General features: G+C 45.1%; 1 protein-coding gene across 7 annotated transcripts in view; it reads left to right on the top strand.

Annotated features, from left to right (window-relative positions):
* SON (SON DNA binding protein) overlaps positions 1-24,782 on the top strand; it is a 236,639-nt gene that overhangs the window by 3,608 nt on the left and 208,249 nt on the right. For 6 of the 7 annotated variants that reach the window (XR_003857026.1, XR_003857024.1, XR_003857027.1 and 3 more), the window contains exon 2: positions 18,964-19,014. The exons of the other annotated variant lie outside the window; for it this stretch is intronic. Coding sequence is in view for 2 of the 6 variants with exons in the window: in XM_029603545.1 (XP_029459405.1) it covers positions 18,964-19,014 (51 nt within the window). In the remaining 4 variants the exon portion in view is untranslated. The remainder of the gene's footprint in view (positions 1-18,963; positions 19,015-24,782) is intronic. 7 annotated transcript variants of the gene reach the window in all.

Genomic DNA, 24,782 nt, shown 5'->3' with positions numbered 1-24,782 from the left:
AAAAACTTCATCTTTCTTTCCTGTAAGTACTTAATGTTTGATTTTGATGTATATTTCAGATCATTACTTGGCAGGAATATCCAACTTTTCTTCAACTTCATCTTCTTCACTGATTGTGGGGCATTAGCTTCTGGGATATGTCTATGTTTAGTTGATCAGTTTCTCCTTCTACCTGTACAATATTTCCTGAGCCATTGGCTGATACACACCCCCAAAGCATAATTGATCCAACCCTGTCCTTATCAGTTGGAAAGGCATTCTTTACTTCAAATGTGTCACCTTTTCTTTCTTCAAATGTATCTTGTGTAGCTGCAGTTGAACAGTTAAATTTTCATTTCATCAGTCCAAAGCACTTTGTTCCAAAATGTTTCAGGCTTATTAAGGTTTTGTTTTGCAAATTTTAGATGAAGACTTTTGTGACAAGGTTGTAGAAAAGGTTTCCTTCTGACAACTCTTCCATTAAGATCATTGTTCTGTAAGCAGTGCTGTATTGTGGATCAGTGGACAAGTAGATCAGTGCCAGTTAAATTATTCAGCAATTCATCTGCAAAACCAGATTTCCTAGCGTGTAGACAGATGGACTCAGGACCAGTGGGTTTGTGCTCCCCTGCCAGCAGATGGAGACGGAGCAAGCTGACATCACAGTATATATAGCTCTGCAGTGACCCCAGCCTGCCAGTATTCTCCGTCTCCAGCAGATGGTGGACGCGCATCTCCCTATGGGGATTGCTTCTAGCTTTTTAGAAAAAGAAATTTGAAATTCTAAATTTAGGAAAAGAAGCCCCGCTCTCCTGCGGTGATACCTAAAGGTACCTCTCCCAGTTGAGAATTCCTAAGGTGATTTCCGTGGTTCCTCAGAGGTGTGTCTCGGTCCAGTGGATGGGTTTCCCGGCGCGGACTTAGCTGAAAGGCAGCGATGCAGGAGGCCAAGCGCGACGGTGATGGTAGATGCCCTCTCCCCCTGCAGCCGGAGACCGGCTCTGTACTCAGCCGGTAAGCACTGAGCTCAAGTAAAGTTACAAAAAACCCCCATTTTACCTTTTGAATCAGAGACAGGGGGTTTTCACGATTTCCTCTGGTGTCCTTGCTCAGCGTGTCATACCAACATTCGTTCCTGCTCCTTTTGGGGTTGGGCAACTGGGCAGCCTGATGGGTTGAGTGGCCCCTGGTAGGCTAGGCCCCGCACTTAGGCTTTTTTCTTGCATGCTGCGTGGTAGGTGGCGGCGGTGTTTTTCTTGCACTCCTGTGCATGCTCTACTGCTCTCTTCAAGCCATCGGTGTGCGCAGTGCGATGGCTGTGCGCACGCGTTGTGTGCTCAGTTTTTGGGCATGCTTTTTACATGCTTAGCTTTGCGCACAAGTTGTGCATGCGCCTTGCCACGCTTTCTTCTGGGCGCTTATTTTTCGTGCACATTCCCCTTTGAGCACAAGCCGTTCAGATGCACGTTTACCATTGCAATGGCGCCAATCAGCAAAAAGCCTAAGCGTCTTCCAATTTGTGTTGCCTGTCATATAAGGGCTTCTCAGCCTGATCTGGTTTCTAACCTGTGACAGTGCTGCTCAGATGCTCAGGGAGCATTGTTTTCCTCGGATTTTGCTAAACCTGGTTCCTTCCATTCTGATGATAGGTTGGTCACGGCCTTGACTAGGAGGACGCCAGAACTTGGATCTCCCTTGACTGGCTCCTCTGCTGGCGAGGGCAGTTCTGTGGGACCAGTTCCATTTCCTTCTGGGCTTGGTCTGGACCCGGTTGATTTTTCTTGGGTGGAATTTTTTTCAAGGCTTATAAGCCTTTCTTCAGGCGCAGTCCTCTGCTTCCCTCATTTCTGTCCTGTCAAACCCTCAACTGGTGGCTCCTCCCTTTTCCAGCCCTGTGTTTAAGAGCCAGGACTTGCCTTGGCTCCCTGCGGATGTTCCTGACAGGAATCCGGATGGCACTGATGATGAGGTTGATCCTAATTCCCTGGAAGAGGGGGAAATTCCTCCAGGACTGGAACTCTATTGAGCCATGTTGCGGTTCTTTCATAGAGATGAATTGCTGGCCCTGATTTCCCAGACCTTGAAACAGCTGGGTGCCCCTGGTTTGGATGTCATGTCTGAGCCGAGGAAGAATCCCATTTTGGTTTCCTTACGTAAAGCTTCATGTTTTGTTGTTTTTTTTTTTTTCCCCCTGTGATGGATGCCATTCAGGAATTGATTGATCTGGAATGGGATGCCCCAGAGGCAAATTTTAAAGAGGGGGGGGGGGGTGCGGACATTGGAAGGCCTGTAGCCCCTGGATCCGGCTGTGAGGGAGCGTTTGTGATTTCCCCAAGTGGATGTGCTGGTATGTGCCATCTCTAAGTGGACGACTATCTCAGTAGAGGGAGGAGCGGCCTTGAAGGATGTACATGATAGAATTGAGGCTATTCTTAAGCAGGCCTTTGAGGCGGTGGCAATGACTTTACCGATTGCTTCCTGTTGTGCCCTTGTGGCATGATGTTGTCTGCTTCTTTCTCAGGAGGTTGATGAGTCTGGAGGGAATTCCAGAGTTGCTATGGAGCCTGCCTTCGACTTTTTAGTAGACCCAGGCTGTGATTTCATCCGTACATTGGCCATAGGAGTGGCTTCGGTGATAGCGGCCAGGAGTCAACCCCTGGTTGTGAAATTGTGATCTTACCAAGATCCCTTTAAAGACTTGCTCTTGTTTGGGATCGAGTTGGAGAAACTGGCCAGTAAGTGGGGTGAATCTCCGGATTCCTCGGTTGCCGGAGGGTAAGAAGCAGTTACAGTGCTCCTTTGATATAATGGGTCGTCTCTGGAATTCAGGCAGTTTCATCCCTACAGAGGGTCGACCTTTCAGCATACTCTGCTTTTTGGTAGGGCTCAGTTCTTTCATCCCTGACAGCCTAAGAGAGGAGCGGGCTCGGGTGGTGGACCTTCCCAATGAAGGTTTGCCGACTCAACTTCTGAACCAAGAGATAGCAGAATGTCTGTGTATGTGTGTGTCTCTCTGTCTCTGTGTCTCTGTCTCTCTCTCTCTCTCTCTCTCTCTCTCTCTCTCAGAGGTGGTCGAGATCACGTTGGACCAGAGGGTCCTGGAGGTGATACGAGAAGGATAAGCGCTGGAAGTTTGCACTATTCCTCAGGATGGTGTCCCCTTGCCACTCCCCTCAGAAGAAGCAGGCAGTAGAGTTCACGCTTCAAAGGCTCCTCAGGCTGAGGTCTGTTGCTCAGTTGCCCACGTTTCAAGAAAGTATGGGGTGATATTCCTTTTATTTTGTTGTGCCCAAGAAGGGGGGAATCCTTTTGTCCCATCCTGGATCTCAAGAGTGTCAACTGTCATTTGAAGGTGACTCATTTTCACATAGAAACCTTATGCTCTGAGATAATGGCGGAGCAATCAGGGAATTTCTGACCTCCCTAGAACCGCCAGAGGCCTACCTTCATATTCCCATCTGACTGAAACACCAAAGCTTTCTATGCTTTGCAGTATTTCAAGCCCACTCCAAAAATACTGAAAACTCAAGCTAGGCCTTATTTTCATGGTATGGCTTATTTTTGGGGAAACACGGTAGGAGAGATGGCCTTGTAAAAAGAAGGCTTCCTGGTGCACCTCTATATGGATGACTGGCTGATTCGAGCCAAGTATCAGAAAGAGAACCACCTGGTGACACACAAGGTAATTTCCTTATTGCAGGAGCTTGGTTGGGAGGTGAATCTAACCAGGAGCAATCTTCAGCCATCCCAGTCATTGGAGTATATGGGGGTCTATTTCGATATGGGCAGGACAAAGTGTTTTCCTACCAGAAGTTCGGATCCAGAAATTGATGTCTCATGTGCATAGGTTGGTGAACACCATACGCCCGACTATGTGGACCTACCTACAGATGCTCGGCTTGATGGCTTCTACCCTGGAAGTGGTGCCGTGGGCAAGGACGCATTTGCGTCCTCTTCAGCGCTCTCTGCTATCTTGTTGGAACATGCAGTCTCAGGACTATGCGGTTTGGCTCCACTTGCTGATGGAAATCTGCTCCCGCCTCCAGGGTTGGTTGGTTGGTTGGTTGCAGGATGATCATCTGAGAACGGGAGTTCCCTTGTTCTCTTTGACCTGGTTGGTACTCACAACAGATGCGAGTCTCCATGGTTGGAGGGGGCGGGGGCTCACTGGTATGGAGTTAAGGTCCCAAGGGCGTTGGAATGCCAAAGAGACCCGCTGGACAGACAATTACCTGGAAGCCCGGGCAGTACCGCTGGCATGCTTACAGTTCAACCACAGACCAAGGGATCAAGTGGTTCGTGTGATGTCGGACAACGCGATGATGGTGGTCTACATCAGTCACCAGGGAAGGAACCAAGAGCCAGCAAGTGTCACAGGAAATAGACCAGCTTATGGAATGGGCGGAAGGTCATCTGCAGATGATCTCTGCCTCTCACATTGCAGGAAAAGACAATGTAAGAGCGGACTTTCTCAGCAGGAGGAGTCTGGACCCAGGAGAGCTGGTGTTGTCAGCAGAGTCATTTCAGCTGATTGTGGATCGCTGGGGCCTTCCGTTCCTAGAGCTGCTGGCGACTTCTCGCAGTGTGAAGGTTCCTCAATTTTGTAGTCGCAGGAGGGATCCGTGGTCCCTGGGAATAGATGCTCTCGTACAGGTCTGGCCGAAAGACAGATTGCTTTATGTCTTTCCTCCGTGGCTCTTGCTGAGTAGAATAATTCGCAAGGTCACAGGGGGCTAGTACTCTTGGTGGTGCTGGACTGGCCCAGGTGTCCGTGGTATGCAGATTTGTGTAGATTTCTGGTGGAGGGCCCCCCTTTGCCTTCTGCCACACATGCATCTGTTGCAGCGGGGTCTGGTTCTTCACGAGGATCCAGCTCTGTTCTGTCTCATGGTGTGGCCTTTGAAAGGTCTCGCCTGTTGAAGCATGGTTATTTCTCTGCAGTGATTGGCACCTTACTCCACGCTTGCAAGTTCTCCACTTCCTTGGCTTATGTGCAGATCAGGAGAGTTTTTTTGAGGCCTGGTGTGAGGAGCGGGGGTGTTATTCCTCATTCGGTTAAGATCCCTTTCATTCTGGATTTTCCACAGGTTGGGTTGAATAAAGGATTGGACCTTAATTCCTTGAAGGTGCAGGTTGCTGCTCTTGCCTGTTTCAGAGGGCCAGTGAATGGTGTTTCCTTGTCTCAACCTGATGTGGCCTGTTTTTTGAAGGGAGTGAAACATTTTAGGCCTCTCTTAAGGTTACCGTTTCCATTATGGAGTCTTAACTTGGCGCTGGATTTTTTGGTGGGCCCTATGTTCTGACTGCTGGATAGCCTTTTCTTGCGGTTGTTGACATTGAAGACTGTCTTCCTGATTGTTAAATGTTTAGCGCGTTGAATTTCTGAGCTGTAGACCTTGTCTTGCCGGGAGCCATTCCTTCAGGTGACGCCACGGGTGTTACAGCTGTGAACTGTTTCATCCTTCTTGCCCAAGGTAGTCTCGGACTTTCATTTGAATCCGTCTGTTTCCTTACCATCCCTGAATGAAGCCAGGGATGCAGAGGAGTATTGCCTCTTGTGTTCCTTGGATGTCAAGCGACTTGTGCAGTATCAAGACAGATCGCCTTTTTGTTCTCCATGGCAGGAATAAGCAGGGTGCTCCAGCTTCGCGGGCTACTATAGTTCGCTGGATTAAGGTGGTAGTTGCGGCTGTGTTTGTGGATGCTGGAAAGCCATTGCCTACTCAGGTTAAGGCTCATTCTTCTAGGGCTCAGGCAGTGTCATGTTAATTTGTTGTCTCCCGTCTATATCTGTCGAGCTGTGACTTGGTCCTCCTTACACGCTTTTTCCAGGTTTTATTATCTGGATGTGCAGGCATGGGAGGATGCAGCCTTTGCACGTGCGGTGTTGATTGGACCGTAGGCAGTCTCCCACTCTGATGGGGAGTAGCTTTTGTACATCCCACTGGTCCTGAGTCCATCTGTCTGCATGCTAGGAAATGAAGAAATTACTTACTTGATAATTTGTTTTCCTTAGTGTAGATAGATGGACTCATGTGGTAGCCAAGGGTTGGAAGCTGAGTGTGTCAATAGTTGTCCTGTTGGGCTCTGGGTCTTAAGGGATTACTGGTAAGCATTCATCCAGTCCCTGGCTTTGGGTACCTAGAATCTTATGTGAGTTCAGTGTTTATGGTTGGTTGAGTACAATTCTGGTTGTCTGTTTTTAATCAAGTTTTTGCTTGTCTGTCCACATTTGCTTTTGAAGAGAATACTGGCAGGCTGGGGTCACTGCAGGGCTATATTTAAGAACATAAGAAATTACCATAATGGGTCAGACCAAGGGTCCATCAAGCTCAGCATCCTGTTTCCAACAGTGGCCAATCCAGGCTACAAGTACCTGGCAAGTACCCAAAAACTAAGTATATCCCTCGCTAATGATGCTAGTAATAGCAGTGGCTATTTTCTAAGTCAACTTGATTAATAGCAGATAATGGACTTCTCCTCCAAGAACCTATTCAAACCTTATTTAAACCCAGCTACACTAATTGCACTAACCACAAACCCTGCAACAAATTCCAGAGTTTATTTGTGCGTTGAGTAAAAAGAATTTTCTCCGATTAGTTTTAAATGTGCTACATGCTAACTTCATGGAGTGCCCCTAGTCCTTCTATTAGCTGAAAGAGTAAATAACCGATTCACATTTACCTGTTCTAGACCTCTCACGATTTTAAAGACATCTATCATGTTCCCTCTCAGCCATCTCTTCTCCAAGCTGAACAGCCCTAACCTCTTTAATCTTTCCTCAAAGGGGAGCAGTTCCATCCCCTTTATCATTTTGGTCGCCCTTCTCTATACCTTCTCCATCGCAACTATATTTTTATTGCGGCAACCAGAATTGTATTATTTATTATTTTTATATACCGACATTCAATCTGAGATATCACATCGGTTTACATTCAGGTACTTTAGGTATTTCCCTATCCCCAGAGGGCTTACAATCTAAGTTTTGTGCCTGAGGCAATGGAGGGTAAAGTGACTTGCCGAAGGTCTCACCATGGAGCGATACAGAGGCATTATGACATCCTCATTTTATTCACCATTCCCTTCCTAATAATTCCTAACATTCTGTTTGAAATCGTCAAAAAAGCAAAGTATTATCCATTATGACACCTAGATCTCTTTCCTGGGTGGTAGCTCCTAATATGGACCCCAACATTGTGTAACTACAGCATGGGTTATTTTTCCCTATATGCATCACCTTGCACTTATCCACATTACATTTAATCTGCCATTTGGATGCCCAATTTTTCAGTCTCACAAGGTCCCCCTCCTGCAATTTATCATAATCCGCTTGTGATTTAACTACTCTGAATAATTTTCTATCATCTGCACATTTTATTACCTCACTCGTCATATTCCTTTCCAGATCATTTATAAATTTATTGAAAAGCACAAGTCCTAGTACAGTTCCTTGAGGCACTCCATTATATACCCTTTTCCACTGAGAAAATTGTCCATTTAATCCTACTCTGTTTCCTGTCTTTTAGCCAGTTTGTAATCCATGAAAGAACATCGCCACCTATCCCATGACTTTTTACTTTTCTTAGAAGCCTCTTATGAGGAACTTTGGATTATCAGAAGACATTTGACAAATTCAGTACATCCACCGGTTCACTTATATCTACATATTTATTAACACCTTCAAAAAAGTGAAGCAGATTTGTGAGGCAAGACTCTCTTTGGGTAAAGCCATGCTGACTTTGTTCCATTAAACCATGTCTTTCTATATGTTTTGTGATTTTTGATCTTTAGAACACTTTCCACTATTTTTCCTGGCCCTGAAGTCAGGCTCACTGGTCTATAGTTTCCCGGATTGCCCCTGGAGCCCTTTTTAAATATTGGGGTTACATTGGCCACCCTCCAGTCTTCAGGTGCAATGGGTGATTTTAATGATAGGTTACAAATTTGAAATAATAGATCTGAGCTTTCATTTTTTAGTTCCTTCATAACCCTGGTATGTATACCATCCAGTCCAGGTGATTTACTACTCTTCACTTGTCAGTCAGGCCTACCACATCTTCTGGGTTCACTGTGATCTGGTTAAGTCCATCTGAATTATTACCCATGAAAACCTTCTCCAGAACGGGTATCTCCCCAACATCCTCTTCAGTAAATACTGAAGCAAAAAAATCGTATAATCTTTCCGCCATGGCCTTATCTTCTCTAAGTGCCCCTTTAACCCCTCGATCATCTAACAGTCCAACTTACTCCCTTGCAGGCTTTCTGCTTCAGAAATATTTTAAAATTTTTATTGTGAGTTTTTGCCTCTATGGCCAACTTCTTTTTAAATTCTCTCTTAGCCTATCTTATCAATATCTTACATTTAACTTGCAAGCGCTTATGCTTTATCGTATTTTCTTCTGTTGGATCCTCCTTCCAATTTTCAAATGAAGATCTTTTGGCTAAAATAGCTTCTTTCACCTCACCTTTTAACCATGCCGGTAATCATTTTGCCTTCCCGCCACCTTTCTTAATGTGTAGCATACATCTGGACTGTGCTTCTAGGATGGTATTTTTAAACAATGTCCATGCCTCTTGCACACTTTTTACCTTTGTAGCTGCTCCTTTCAGTTTTTTTTCCAACTATTTTTCTCATTTTATCAGTTTTCCCTTTTGAAAGTTTAGCACTAGAGCTGTAGATTTACTTACTGTCCCCCCTTCCTGTCACTAAATTCAAATTTGATCATATGATCACTATTGCCAAGCAGCCCCACCACTGTTACCTCTCTCACCAAATCCTGTGTTCCACTGACAATTAGATCCAAAATTGCTTCCTCTCTTATCTGTTCCAAAACGCATTGCTCCATAAAATTGTCATTTATTCCATCCAGGAACTTTCTCTCTCTAGCAGGTCCTGATATTACATTTACCCAGTCAAGATTGGGGTAATTGAAGTCTCCCATTATTACAGCACTACCAATTTGGTTAGCTTCCCTAATTTCTCTTAGCATTTCACTGTCCATCTCACCATCTTGACCAGGTAGATGGTAGTATACTCCTATCACTATAGTCTTCCCCAACACAAGTGATTTCTACCCATAAAGATTCGATTGTACACTTAGTCTCATGCAAGATCTTTATCCTGTTGGACTCTGTCATCCTGGACACAAAGCGCTACCTTGCCTCCCGGATGCTCCTCTCTGTCATTGTGATATAATTTGTACCCCGGTACAGCACTGTCCCATTGGTTGTGCTCCTTCCACCATGTCTCTGTGATGCCAATTAAGTCTATGTCATCATTCACTGCTATACATTCTAATTCTCCCATCTTACTTCTTAGACTTCTGGTAATAGCATACAAACATTTCAAAGTATGTTTTTTTTGTTTGTGTTTTCATTCTGCTTTCTAATTGATAGGGATAAATTGGAATGTTTTAGCTCATTTGAGTTTTTAATTACAGGCACTTGGGACTAATTTTCTTATTATTGGAACCTCACTGTTAGCTGCTTTCTGACTATTTAAAAAAAAAAAAAAAAAAAATCCAAACACTATTTAAAAACAAATACTAACTTCTATTTATAAGCTTTCTTACTGATTATTTAGAAAAATAAACACACTAATTAATATAACCCAATAGTTTACTTCTCCCCAATACTTTTAAAAAATTTCCCAAGCAGAAGTTACTGATTCCTTTCAGCCACCAGCAAGGTGATTCTCTCCTCTCAGTGCTCCCACTTTGATGTCCGCTTGCTCCGTCTTATCTGTTGGCAGGGGAGCATAAACCCATTGGTCCTGAGTTGATCTGTCTACATTAAGGAAAACAAAATTATCAGGTAAGTATTTTCTCCATTCACTGATCGGGTATTTCTATCATAGTTTTTTTGTTCTTTTAGATCTAGCCTTGATTCTTAACAGTCCAGTAACTTCCATTTCTTACCACTGTTTCTGACAGTTGAACTTGCTAGCTTGAAGTTTTCACAGAAGCTTTTTATAACCTTCCCCCTACTCTAAGAGTGAATTAAAAAGTGCTGAAAGGTGTTGTGTTTAACTTTTTGGTACAAAATTATTTTTCCTAGCATGTAGCAGATGGACTCAGGACCAATGGGTATAGTGTACTCCTGATAGCAGTTAGAGACGGATCAGATTTCAATCTGATGTCAGCCCTAGTACATATACCCCTGCAGGAAGTGCAGCTCTTCAGTATTTTCCGTCTCCATAGTGAAGAGTTAGAGTAATCTTACCAAAGAAAACCAAATTAAGAAGAAAATCTTACCTCTGCAGACGAGCCCTGCTCTCCTGCGGTGACACCCATTGGATCCCTCCCCCAGTTGAGATTTCCCGATGTGATTTCCGCGATCCCTCAGAGTTAAGCCTCAGTCCAGCGGCCATGTACCCTCTGGACCCAGCCACCAAAGATCCCCTGGCATGTCCGAAAGTGAATGCCATGGTCTGCGTGGTCTCGAAGCGCAGCACTCAAGGATGCTCAAGACAGACGTCTGGAATCTATCCTCAAACAGTCCTTTGACGTCTCCGCTATGTCTTTACATATTGCAGCCTGCTGTGTCGTGGTGACACACGCCTGCTTAGCACAGACCAGAACGACACTCCTGGGGAAGCCCTCGAATCAGCTGTATCATTCCTTGCGGATGCTGCTTCGGATCTGGTACGCACAGCAACTAGAGGAGTCTCATCCGCTGAGGCAGCCAGAAGACAAATCTGACTCCGAACTGGTCAGCCGACGCATCCTCCAAAACGAGACTCACAAGGATGCCTTTCAAGGGAACACTCCTGTTCGGAAGCGAACTAGAGAAACTAGCCAACAAATGGGGAGAGTCCCTACTGCTGCGGCTACTGGAGGAAAGATATAAGAAATACCAGAGATCCTTCCCCCAGACCTCCAGGGATCCTGGACTGACACTACCTTTCGGGTTAGCCACTGCACCCCGGATGTTCACCAAGATCATAGTGGTGGTGGTGGCTGCAACACTGAGGCAGGAAGGAATCCGAGTGCACCCTTATCTAGACGATTGGCTGATCAGGGCAAAATCCCTAGAGGAAAGCCACCAGGCAACCAACAGAGTCAAAACTCTACTGGAGAGCCTCGGGTGGGTGGTCAACACAAACAAGAGCTGCCTGCAGCCTTCCCAATCTCTAAAATGCTTGGGAGTCCGGTTCGACACCAAACAAGACAAGGTCATCCTGACACAGACAAGATCAAAACTGATGACCCAGTTACAAATCCTTTTGAGCAAACTTCGCCCCACAGCATGGGATTACCTACAAGTTCTCGGCCTCATGGCATCTACACTGGAAGTAGTCCCATGGGCACGAGCTCACATGAGACCCCTATAGCGCTCACTACTATGACGATGGAATCCGCTGTCCCAGACTACACCATATGCCTTCAGCTTCCGGATAATGTTCGGATCCAACTACGATGGTAGCTACAAGAAGGCCATCTGAGCCAGGGAGTGAGACTATCCTCCCCAACCTGGATCCTACTCACAACGGATGCCAGCCTACGAGGATGGGGAGCACACTGCCAGGAGCTAACCGCCCAAGGGCAATGGAACAAAGAAGAGTCGGGATGGAACATCAATCGCCTAGAAGCCCGGGCAGTCAGACTAGCCTGCCTAAGGTTCGTTCACAGACTCCAAGGCAAAGCAGTCAGAGTAATGTCGGACAACGCCACAACAGTGGCCTACATCAACTGTCAGGGAGGACCCAGAAGCCAACAGGTGTCTCTGGAAATAGACCTCCTAATATCATGGGCGGAAGTGAATCTTCAAAAGATCTCGGCCGTCCACATTGCCAGGAAAGACAATGTCGTGGCGGACTATCTCAGCAGAGAAAGTCTAGATCCAGGAGAATGGAAACTGTCAACCACAGCATTCCAATAGATAGTAAACCATTGGGGAACACCAACCATGGACCTCCTGGTAAACTGGTCCAACGCCCAAGTATCCAGTTTCTTCAGCCGCAGACGGGATCCCCAGTCCCAGGGGATTGATACCCTGGTACAGACCTGGCCACAGGAGACTGTTATATGCCTTCCTGCCGTGGTCCCTATTGGGCGTGATCATCCACAAGAAAGAACACCACAGGGGACCAATACTTCTAGTGGCCCCGGATTGGCCAAGAAGACTGTGGTATGCAGATATGCAAAGACTGCTGGCAGGGAACCCCCTGCCACTACCTCCACACAGAGACCTGCTCTAACAGGGACCGATCCTCCACGAGGATCCAGCTCAATTCTCTCTTACGGTCTGGCCATTGAGAGGACTCGCCTAAGGAGGAGAGGATACTCGGGGGCAGTAATTGGCACCCTACTCTGAACACGCAAGTTCTCCTTATCCCTAACATACATAAAGATTTGGAGAGTATTCGAAGCCTGGTGCGAGGACCACGACATCATACCACACTCGGTCAAAATTCCTGCGATTTTTTGGAATTCCTACAGAACGGCCTACAGAAGGGATTGTCCCTCAACTCCATCAAGGTACAGGTGGCCGCATTGTCATGCTACGGAATCAAGAGCGATAGCGGCAGCATAGACTCTCTCCCAAATGTCTCCCGCTTCCTAAAAGGAGTCAAGCACATCCGACCACCCCTAAAGTGGCTGGTGCCTCTTTGGAACCTCAACCTGGTCCTAGATTTCCTAGTAGGAACCTCCTTCATACCTCTCCGCGGCCTGTCTCTCAGACTATTAACATTGAAGACAGCCTTCCTGCTGGCAGTCTGTTCAGCCCGTCGTATATCCGAGCTACAAGCACTGTCCTGCCGGGAGCCATTCCTCAGACTCACCCCGGGAACCATCCAGTTACGCACAGTTCCTTCGTTCCTCCCCAAAGTGGTGTCTCACTTCCATCTCAACCAAACCATCTCGCTACCATCGCCAGATGAGCATAAGAATTCGGAAGAGGCTCGAAGTCTACGCCATCTCAACGTCAACAGGCTCCTAGTCTGATACCTGGAAAGGTCTGAATCCGTACGAAAGACTGACCATCTATTCGTCCTTCACAGCAGGAAGAAGCAAGGGGAAGCGATCTCGCGAGCAACCATAGGCCGCTGGATCAAAGAAGTCATCAAGGTGGCCTACGTAGAAGCAGGCAAACCACCGCCTTTACAAGTCAAGGCCCATTCTACTAGAGCCCAGGCAGTGTCCTGGGTGGAAACAAAGATGCTGTTACCCGCCGTGATCTGCAGGGCGGCGACATGGTCCTCCATCCACACCTCCAGGTTTTACCGCCTGGATGTTCAGGCTCGGGAGGACATAGCATTTGCAAGGGCAGTACTAAGTGGGTCACGGGCAGCCTCCCACCCGGTTCGGGAGTAGCTTTTATACATCCCATTGGTCCTGAGTCCATCTACTACATGCTAGGAAATGGAGAAATTACTTACCTGATAATTTCGTTTTCCTTAGTGTAGACAGATGGACTCAGCATCCCACCCACGGCTGCTGTTACTCAAGGAATTCTCGTGGGACATCCCCGGGAGCGAGTGATTCAAAGGTAAGCCATGCTTCCCTTCATCTAGGACACCCAGCCTACCGGGTGTCGACGTTTCTCGTTTGAGGGCACTGGTGGTCTCCAGCTATAGCCAATTCAACCAGTTCAAGTTATTCAGTCACACATATATCCACAATGCTTTTCTAGGAGAATACTGAAGAGCTGCACTTCCTGCAGGGGTATATGTACTGGGGCTGACGTCAGATTGAAATCTGATCTGTCTCTAACTGCTATCAGGAGTACACTATACCCATTGGTCCTGCGTCCTTCTGTCTACACTAAGGAAAACAAAATTATCAGGTAAGTAATTTCTCCATTATTTTAAATGTTGAGGTTATGTCGGATCTTTTTCTTGTAGAGATTCATTGAAATGTGCAGTTTGATCAGTGGTGCCTAATTTTTTACATACACCTGTAAACAGGAGGTTGCACGCAAAACTAAAGGAGCCTACTTTCTGGGATGCATGTGTATCTTTGGTTTGCAGATATACATGGATCTGAAAAATAAAATACCCCAACATCCTGACAATTTGGTTTGTATAGAACATGAAACACAAAGGTTAGTGGTGTTGGGGGACACACACAGACATGGTGATGTCATAATTTCTTTTTTTCCGTTTGGAAAGCAGGCAGAGGAAAAAATGGACCACTAGTCAGCAGTCCAGTTTGTATATGAAAACCTTACTTTTAACCTTAGTCCTTTCACTTCTTAAATAAGTTAGCTTTTGAATTTTTTGGAATTATAGACTATAAAAGAAGTGCAGTTACATTCCTTGTTGATGCAATTTATTCTAATCTTTCTTGTTCCTCCTCTTGGTGCCAGTGGCCACTGTTCCTTCTGGTCCGCAGCTATTGCTGCTCTTTCCTGGCTTCACAACTGTTTTTGTGGCCTGGGGTGCTGCCACTCTACCCTGTACTGGGCCAAACTCCTCTGCCCAATTGTAGGCACCAGATTCCGAATTTTAGGCATTGGAGCGACCTGGCACCTGGGTTTTTTCCAGCCCTATTTATGATGACTCTTTTTCTCACATGTGCAGGTTAGTGGGTCTCATTTTGTCCATGAGATGGTATTGGGTGACTATATCTATTACTTTCAAATAAACAACCCAGTGATATCACAATGTTGTAAGGGCTAATTGGATTAAAAGGAGAGAGTATTTTAACTTTAGGGGTTATTTCTTTTGGTGCACAATTTAATTTATATCCATGTAAATGTATATTTTAAAGTCATGATTTGGTAAATATATATTCTGGGACTCTGAACAAGTCATTGCTTTTCTATAGGGGCATAAGAAGAAAGTGTTTTCTGCTAAGTTAAATGAATAGAATTCTGTCTCCAGACTCTCATTTTGAATTTGCTCAAAGCTTGTTAATGTTTTCCAGTGCCACCTATCAGACTTTTCTGTACTGTTTCTTTTTTCTTTCTTTCTCCCTTATGTAAGGAGTATGATCTTTTTAGTTTCTTGATCTTATGCTTAGGTAATTTTGGCATCTCCCCTAGTTATTTATTTCCTCTAGTTTATTTGGTATGTTATCTTTTTTTTTTTCTCTGTCAGCTAGCAGGGTTGAATTAGCCATGACTCATGGGTAATGTCATTGGATGGTGCCAAAAGGACCTATCTCGCATAACTCAATACAACTTAGTATGTAATCGCTGCCTCATGAGCCCCTCAGTCTCTCTTTGTCTGAGCTACCGCATAGATGTGTATGCTGCCCTCACTCTTCTCTTTTTCGAGATTTTGTCTATTGCTGCTACTGCCTCATTGCAATCTTTTTGCCTTTACCATCTGCCTCGGTAACCCCTCAACAGAATTTTTAAGTGTTATCCAAAAGGAAATAAAAAGAAACTTGACAATGAATACAAGGATATAGAAGAAGACAAGGACCAAAAAGGTTGTTAGCAGTTTCCTGCCCTGCATCATGTGAAGACTCTGCTGCAGATGCAGTAAAAGCTGGGATCCAGTTTTTGATAGAGCTCAACTTTTCCAACTCTTCGCCTCCACAGGTGGGGGAAGTGGAAGTTTCCAGTCCTTCCTTCTGGAGTGGCGGAAGATCACCAAGGTTGTAAATATTGTGTAGTGTGGCTACTGCTTGCACTTTTCTCACTGTAAGATTTATAGACCCTTGTGCTGTGGTGGAGTTGGCTTAACCTACAAGGAGGGCCCTGTAGATCCCCACCAACAGTTGTCTGAACTGGATGAGGAAGAGACTGATCAGGAACTTCACCTATACCAGCCCCTTTCCCCTTAGGTTGAGCCCTTGGGTTGAGGCGCCCAGCATGTCTTAGACGAGAGTCTCAAAAGCGAAGATTCAGAGTCAAGTTAGATCAGGGGTAGGTGGAAGATGAGTGGTCAAGGTTCATGCAGGGCTCGAGGTGAGGAAGTCAGGACAGGGACTGGCTAGGACTGAAGGAGAAGAGGCAGGTTGGGCTGGAGGACGAGGCAGGCAATAACTGGAACGACAAAGCAGGCAGGAACTGGGACACGGATTGTTGCTGAGGTGAAAATAGGGAGTCCTGGAAGGCCCTTTATAGGGCTGAGGTAATGAGGTCATCAGCAGGCATCATGTTGTGTTTTCTGCCGCGGGCCCTTTAAGTTGTGTGTGGTCCAATGCGCGTGTGAGCATGCTAGGGGGGAGCATCAGAGCGGCAATATTGGAGTCCAGCCATGAAGAAATGGGTCGGCTACCTGGTGTTGGGTGAGTGGTGTGGTTTGTGGGGTCTAGCCATGAAACATAATGCTCACTTTCCTCTGGATGAGCATTTTTCAACCTTTAGACCAGTCTTATTCTGTTCAGTTACAGCTAGATGTAAAGTCACTCCTTCTGCAGAAGGCGATTGAACTAGTACCATTCCAGGAGTGTGGTCAGGGGTTCTACTCTTGGTATTTCCTCATTCCCAATAAAATAGGGTTTGAGATCCGTTCTAGATTTGAGGACTGAAATTCAAGATGTAACTCCCTGTAAATGATCCTCACTTTCACTCAACCTGGGAATTGGATATGCAACCTAAATCTCAAAGACACACATGCGTATATCACCATTCATTCGTCTCACAGAACGTTACTCAGATTTGTGGTGAAGGATGTGCATTATCAGTATAAAGTGCTCCCCTTGGCCTGTCAGTGACCCAAAGGATGTTCACAAAGTACCTAGCAGTGGTAGCAGCACAGCTTCAGTGACTGGGTGACTACATATTCCCTTAACTATATGATTGACTAGTGATGGACCCAAGCACATCAAAGGTTCTGGAGTCCCTTGAAAAGGCCATCTTGGCTCTTCTTGTCCTTGGGATTTCTGTTCATTTTTGCTAATTCAAGCTTTACACCAGTTCAGAGAATTCAGTTCTTAGGAGTATGGCTAGACTCTGTACAGGAGCAAGCGTTCTTCCTGGGCGAGAGGGCTGTAGTACTAAGGGGCCTATCAATGACTGGACTCTAGAAACAGCAGACTTGATCCTCCATGGTCACAAAGCATCTGCGGTGCATGTAGTTTCTACAATTCCATTAAACATGAGATGCCTTCATTGGGATCTTCGAAGCCAGTAGGACCAGCTAAATGAACCATGTTCTCATCTGATATCAGTAGTTACCAGAATGAAAGCATCCTTGTGGGGGTAGTTGAAATCTAGTCGTGAGTGTGGGCCTGCTTCTGCGGGCTCTGCCTCATAAGGTGACTAGACACCGAAGCATCCATGAGGGGATGGGGAACTCATACTGATGTGGCACACGCACAAGGAGTATGGTCTTTAGTAGAGAGCCATCCTTAGATCGCTCTACTGGAACTACATATGCACGTGGAACTTTCTCTCATCTTCTCTTTGGAAAAAGAATCTTAATCCAGATGAACAATCAGGTAGCCATGTTCTGTATAAACAGGCACGGGTTTGCACATCCTCTGCCAGGAGACTATCTGGATTTGGTATTGGGCTCTTTGTCATATGGACTACCTGTAGGTGTCCTATTTTCAAAATATACTAGCAGATCGTTTTAGCAGAGTACTCCTACTACATGAATGGTCCTTTGGATCAAAGGGTAGTGGAGAGTTTATTCAGTCTCTGATAACAGCCAATGATCTATTTGCTTCAAAAAGTAACAGAAAGAAGTACAGGTCAACTTCTGATGCCTTTCTGCTATACTGAGGTGCTAATTTACTATATGCAAATCTGCTAATTCCACTAATTACTAGGACAGTTCAGAAAATCCTTTGGAATCATGCATGGATGATCCTTATTGCACTGGCCTGGCCATGGCAAATGTGGTTTCCATCTCTCGTTGAGCTGTCCATACAGTTTCCAGGCTTGTTGGGAACATCTCAGACTCATCACACAGGAGAATGGCAAGCTCTGCAATCCACATTTCTTCTCCCTGACCTCCCAAAGAGCGTGGAGGTTATTCAGATTTTGGCCAGGAAACCTTCAACTGGAAGATCCTACAGCTTCAAGTATAAAAGGTTTGTGCCCTGGTGTTCGTCCACCAGCCTGGACCTTTTTCCAATAATCCAAGGGATCTATTCCAGTATTTGTCCTTCCTTTTATCTTTAGGTTTTAGTACATCGTCAGTAAAAATTCACCTCTGTGCTATTGCAGCGTTTCACCGATAGGTGGAAGGAGCTCCAGTCTTTATCCACCCTATGGTTTCTAAGTTTGTGGAAGAGATTTGATATTCCAAGTCTCCAATTAGTAAGCCGCCAGTGCCTTGGGACTTTAATGTAGTACTGGATGAACCTCTGGAGTTGATGAGTTTGAAGTTTTTCACTTGGAAAATCATATTCCTCATAGCTGTCACTTCTGCTCAGAGAGTCAATGAATTGCAAACACTGGTGATCTGTTCACCATTCCTGCAGTTATTCCACAACAGGCTGGTTCTATGTACTCTCCCCAAGTTTCTTCCTAAAGTGGCATCAGCTTTTCACATTAACCAACTACTGTGCTACCTATCTTTTTTCCGAGACCCCATGCTCATAAAGGGGAAAAGGCTATTTTCTTTTTGGACTGTAAGAAAGCATTGGAATATTATTTGAGAAGGGCTCAACCTCATTGTCAAAGTCTCTTAACTGTTTGTATCCATTGATTCCAATAGATTGGAAGTGACAGTAGCCAAGAGAACTCTGTCAAGTTGGCTAGCAGATTGTATTATGCACTGTCGTGCGCTGGCTGGCTTATAGATTACAGACTCCTGTCAAGGCTCATCAAGTTGAGAGCCAAGGCAGCTTCAGTGCCTTACCTCATGGCCACTTCCATTCAGGACATTTGCAATGATGAGACTTGGTCATCTATTCACACCTTCATGTTCCACTGTTGTCTGGACAACATATCAGGAAGCGAACATAGCACTGGGCAAGCATTTTTACACAGTCTGTTCTCCCAGTAGTCGTCTATCCACTGGTGGGACCAGGTTGCTTTTTTAGTAGAAACCCCACAAGTCATGGCTCATTCAATTCTGCTTCCTTTTCCTCCTGCTAGACCAGTCCTTACACTTGGGATTTTCCTGCTTTTCAGCTGTCGGAGCCAGAGGGCACACACCTGTCAGTCTCAAGATCCCTGCAAGTGGTAAGTACAACTATTTGTTTGAGAGCACAAGAATTCAGGAGGAAGAGTGGAATGAGCTAAGAATGCTGCAGAGTTTACAGGCATGTTCAGAAGTGCTATAACGCAGAGGTTTAATTGGGGGAAAAAATGTTCCGTGTCCACATATGTATGACCTGCAGGTTGAAGAAGATCCCCAGCATTGCCAGCTCATTCTGACTGGCATGCAATGGGGATCCTGACTCTGCATCCCCTGATAGGCCCAGCAATGACCTGCCTTGACCAAGGGGAAGGGCTGTGGGAGGGGAGTTGATTCTGAAGCGGACTTGGCCCTAACTGCTCCAGCAGAGAAGGAGCTGTTGCTTTCAGTTCAGCTAGGCCCAGCAGCTCCCGCTCTGGAAGGGGTCTTTGGGGAACGTGTGGGAGACAAACTAGTGTACTTTGAACAGGTCTTGGGTAGAATCTGGCAGGGGTCCCAATGGGGACCCACCCCATGGGGATTTTGTCAGATTCCTTATTGACCACAAGAAAAAACGTTTAGAATTGGAAATTCAAAGCACAGAACATTATATATGTTGGAGTTAAAACTTCAGATGCCATATCTCAAGCCATGTATGTCTTTGAAATCGTTTTTATAAGAGAGCCCCATCACGAGTTAAAACATTTGCAGGGCTGCCACTTGGTCATCCCTGAGCTCATTTTCCAAATACTATAGAGTGGACATACAGGTTAAGGAGGACATGGCCTTCGGATTAGGGGTCCTTAAGGCAGCCCTGTCTTCCTCCCACCCAGCCTAGGGATAGCTTCTGTAACTTCCAAGTGTAAGAACTGGTCTAGCAGGTGGGAAAGGAAGGTAAAATATAATATTCTTTCCTTGAGTCTTGCTAGACCAGTCCAGACCACACAAGCTGAGATGCCGGAGGTAATCTGGCTCTCTTCCTCTTTTCTCTTCCCCTCTTTGCCCTTCCCTGGGAGAGAGAATAACCTCAAGGTAGCCAGAAAGAACGGATGATAAGGGGTTTGTCTGGTTGCTTTGGCAGAAGGTTACTAGCAAGGGCCTACAGCCACTTCCCTCATGGCTGAAAGGAGGTTATGAAGGGGTGGTACCCTCTGTCCCTGGTAGCTGAGGAGTGAGGAAATCTAGCAAGACTCAAAGAAAAAAAATTATCAAGTATGAACAAATTTTACCTTGTTGATGGATAAAATGTTTACTTACCTATAAGCAGGGTTCTCTGTAGATAGGTAGTAAGCATGGCTAATTCATCCTGCTATCTGCTGCCCTGGAGAGTTGATTGCCTTGCTAAAGTTTAAGCTCTGCAAAAGACTCAAGGGCTGAAGAGGCAGCATGTGTTTTGGGTACTTGAATGCATATTTGGAAAAATGTTATTGAGCTATAAGAGAGAGGTTCGTTTGGTGTCATTGGATGAGATCACATACGAGTCATAGCTAATTCATCCTGCTGTCTACGGAGAACCCTGTTTATAGGTAATGAAACTTGCTTTGCCTTCTTTCAAGATTTTGTAATGTCTTCAATTATTGAAAAACAAATAAGCAGATTGAATTCTAAACTGAAATAGATAGGGCTGATCTGGAGTTCACTGACAAGTGTGTGCTGCCATGTGGAGAGCATGGGTTCAATTTTGCGCCAGCCAAGAATGCTGGCCCCTGGCCGAGGGCTGTTACTGAGGTTGCTTGCTTGAGCTGGGGTGGCTTATAAAAGAGAATAAACTCCGGGTAGTGGTGTGAAAGGTTGGTTCTAATTAAGCTGAAGCAGAAGGAAATTGCTGAACAAAAAAAAAATACATATCGAAAAATGTATTAAAATTAATTTAATTTGTTTGATTAGTGACTTAAATCAGTGTTTCTCCGGCCAATCCTGGAAATCTACAGTGGGTATGCATATGATAAATTTGCCTGCAGTGGAAGCAATTCATGTAAATCTCTCTCTCATGCATATTCAGCTTTTTTTTTTTTTTTTAATATCTGCCCCGTAGTTACTCTTTGCCTGATGATGGTGTAAATCCATATATGTGTGTGTGTGTGTGTGTGTTAGAGCTCTTAAGAGAAACAGTAAGTAGAGGTCAGTAATTTATGATACAGACCGAATTAACAGTATGCAAATGTATACAGCAGATAAGCAAGTGAGGTCTGGGGGCTGTTTAGTTCCTAGATTCTTTGCCAAAATGGTATTTATTTGATTTATATTCTGCTTTTTCATGCCCTGGGTATGATTGCTGGTTTGAAGAGAATGTACTGTTATAAGAACATAAGAAAATGCCATACTGGGTCAGACCAAGGGTCCATCAAGCCCAGCATCCTGTTTCCAACAGTGGCCAATCCAGGCCATAAGAACCTGGCAAGTACCCAAAAACTAAGTCTGTTCCATGTAACCATTGCTAATGGCAGTGGCTATTCTCTAAGTGAACTTAATAGCAGGTAATGGACTTCTCCTCCAAGAACTTATCCAATCCTTTTTTAAACACAGCTATATTAACCGCACTAACCACATCCTCCGGCAACAAATTCCAGAGTCTAATTGTGCGTTGAGTAAAGAACTTTCTCAGATTAGTTTTAAATGTGCCCCATGCTAACTTCATGGAGTGCCCCCTAGTCTTTCTACTATCCGAAAGAGTAAATAACCGATTCACATCTACCCGTTCTAGACCTCTCATGATTTTAAACACCTCTATCATATCCCCCCTCAGTCGTCTCTTCTCCAAGCTGAAAAGTCCTAACCTCTTTAGTCTTTCCTCATAGGGGAGTTGTTCCATTCCCCTTATCATTTTGGTAGCCCTTCTCTGTACCTTCTCCATCGCAATTATATCTTTTTTGAGATGCGGCGACCAGAATTGTACACAGTATTCAAGGTGCGGTCTCACCATGGAGTGATACAGAGGCATTATGACATTTTCAGTTTTATTCTTTAGCCACAAGAGTTTGTTTTTCCATTTGGCATTGCAACATAGTTGTCAGTCTGGAGGAGGTACTCATGCCAGAAATGGTATTTAATGGTGATGATTTGGAAGAAGTGAAACATCTGTGAACCTGGATGATGTAATAAGGCAGATTGACAAACTAAGGAGTAGTGAATCGCCTGGACCAGATGATTTATACCCCAGAGGTCTGAAAACTCAACAATGAAACTGTAGATCTATTACTAGTAATTTGCAACCTATCATTAAAATTGTCTGTCGTACCTGAAGATTGAAGGCTTACCAGTGTGATGCTGATCTTTAAAAAGGTTTCCAGGGGAGATGCAGGAGACTAGACCAGTAAGCCTGACTTCAGTACTGGAAAAAAATCATAGAAGCTAGTCTAAAGAACAAAATCACAGAACATGTAGAAAGACATGGTTACTAGGACACAGCCAACATGAATTACACTAGGGAATCCATTGCCTCACCAATCTGCTATATTTTTTTTGAAAGGGTTAATAATCATGGATAATGGTGATATGGTGGATATAGTATATTTGGATTTTCAGAGGGTGTTTGACAAAGTTCCCCCTGAGAAACTCATAGTAATGGTTCTCAACCTTTTTTCTGTTGGGACACACCTGATAGTTCACATGTGTAACACACTGAACACATGATAGTCACAGGGCTAAATGTAAATGTACACTTTGCATCCACAAGAACCCTCCAGCAATGTGTATAAAGCAGAACTAAAACCATTCCCCGTACAACTTACCTTACAAAAATGATATTCTGGTGTTATCTCAATAACAGCAACACAAACTCCCTCTACTACCAGGTGCAATAGCCCTACTTATAAAAAGTCAGCAGTTCATCACCATAACTATGCCTTGAGACCTGCCCTAAGAAATTCAGATAGAATCTCAAAACTTGGCTGTTCACACACGCCTACGCATGAGCCCCCCTCCTTCTTGTCATGCCTATACTCCCACGCCCGTCCCGCTTCCTCCCCTCTCCCCTCCTTTACTCCCCCCCCCCCTTTTCTGCTCCCAGCCCCCCCATCGCCCTCCACGCCTATGACCCATAACTCGTCCACTTAACTCACCCCCCTTGTATTATTATTGTATATATTCTATATTTTTGTACTTAATTATGTTTCGCGTTTACTGATTGTACAGCAAAGACCCTGGTTACCTCCCTCCCCGCCCACCCCCCCCCCCCCCGTTCTAATATCAGTTTCATTGTAAAGCCCTGTTGGCTACTTTCTTGTTCCATGGAAACCGATGTGATGTTTTCTTAACGAATGTCTGTATACAAAAACTTTAAATAAATAACATGTCCTATTGAGAGAGTACAATAAATAAGATGAGGTATTTTATTAGCCTACATGGTAGTTAAATTCCTCACCTCGTTCATACACACAAAATCCAATTTTACCAAGTACAGAAAGACCACAAATTACAAAGACTGGAATGGAAACCCAAAAAAGCCACTCTGCATGCAGAAAACTGAAGAAATAGAAATATAGCATCTAACTTAGTACCAGGATCTGCAATAATGCACACAAACTAATCTGCACAAAGTTTTATATCTCCATTATAGCATGCACTCAAATAGAACAACCCTACCTATAAAAAGGCAACACTACAAATATTAAACCAGCCACTAAATACCAGTATTCCTCCCATTAGGAAAACAGAAAAAGCCAAGCTGCTGTAGATCCCCACACAGAAATAATTGCAAAACCATATGAATAAATGTTTCAAAACAGCTGATAAACAGAATAACATCTAACAATTAAAAACTCTGGAGAATTTTTAATAATTTTTAAAACACGAATAAAATATTTCAAAACAGCAGACACATCACATAATACCCAATAATTAAAAGGGCAGTCAGTCAAGAAAAATGAACTTAAAAAGCCACCTTTACTTACCCTCTACAGCAGTTCTCCTACTCCTTTCCCTTGCAGGCCACACCAGAAGCAGTAGTAGCAGCTGTCTTCACGGTTCTCTTCCTTAGGGACCTCAAACCTGTCAAACACATGCGACCAGTTTCTGTCTCTTGCACATCAGTCATCTCCCCGACTGGTCTCTCTCACATCACACACCTCACCTCTCTGACCAGTCTTTTTCTCTCTCGTGCGCACACGTCGGCTCTCTGACCAGTCTCTCTCTCTCTCACACCCATCCTCTCTGACCAGTCTCTCGCGCACACGTGCACGTCGCCTCTCTGACCAGTAAGAACATAAGAAATTGCCATGCTGGGTCAGACCAAGGGTCCATCAAGCCAAGCATCCTGTTTCCAACAGAGGCCAACACAGGCACACACACACAACCCCCCCCCCCCCCCCCCCCCCCCCCCCCGACTGGTCTCTCTCGGTCTCTCTCGCACGCATCGCCTCTCTGGCCGGTCTTTCTCTCTCGCTCGCACCCACACAGCCTCTCTGACTGGTCTCTCTCTTGCGCACCCACACACACACACACACACGTCACCTCTCTGACCAGTAAGAACATAAGAAATTGCCATGCTGGATCAGACCATGGGCCAATCAGGCGCAGCATCCTGTTTTCCAACAGAGGCCAAACCAGGCTACAAGAACCTGGCAAGTACCCAAACACTAAGAAGAACCCATGCTATTGATGCCAGTAATAGCAGAGGCCACTCCATAAGTCACCTTGATTAATAAGCAGTTAATGGACGACTTCTTCTCCAAGAACATATCCAAACCTTTTATAAACCCAGCTACATGCACACACGTCGCTTCTCTGACCAGTTTTACTCTCTCTCGTGCACACGATCTCAAACACACATGCTCGCTCACTCGGTCTCCCCACCAAACTAACAACAGCTCCCTCCTCTTCCAGGTCTCGCAGC

Source organism: Rhinatrema bivittatum, chromosome 5 (genome assembly GCF_901001135.1).
Source record: "Rhinatrema bivittatum chromosome 5, aRhiBiv1.1, whole genome shotgun sequence".
Classification (NCBI taxonomy): domain Eukaryota; kingdom Metazoa; phylum Chordata; class Amphibia; order Gymnophiona; family Rhinatrematidae; genus Rhinatrema; species Rhinatrema bivittatum.
The sequence above is the reverse complement of the archived record's forward strand: the minus strand, read 5'-3'. Positions and strand labels throughout refer to the sequence as shown.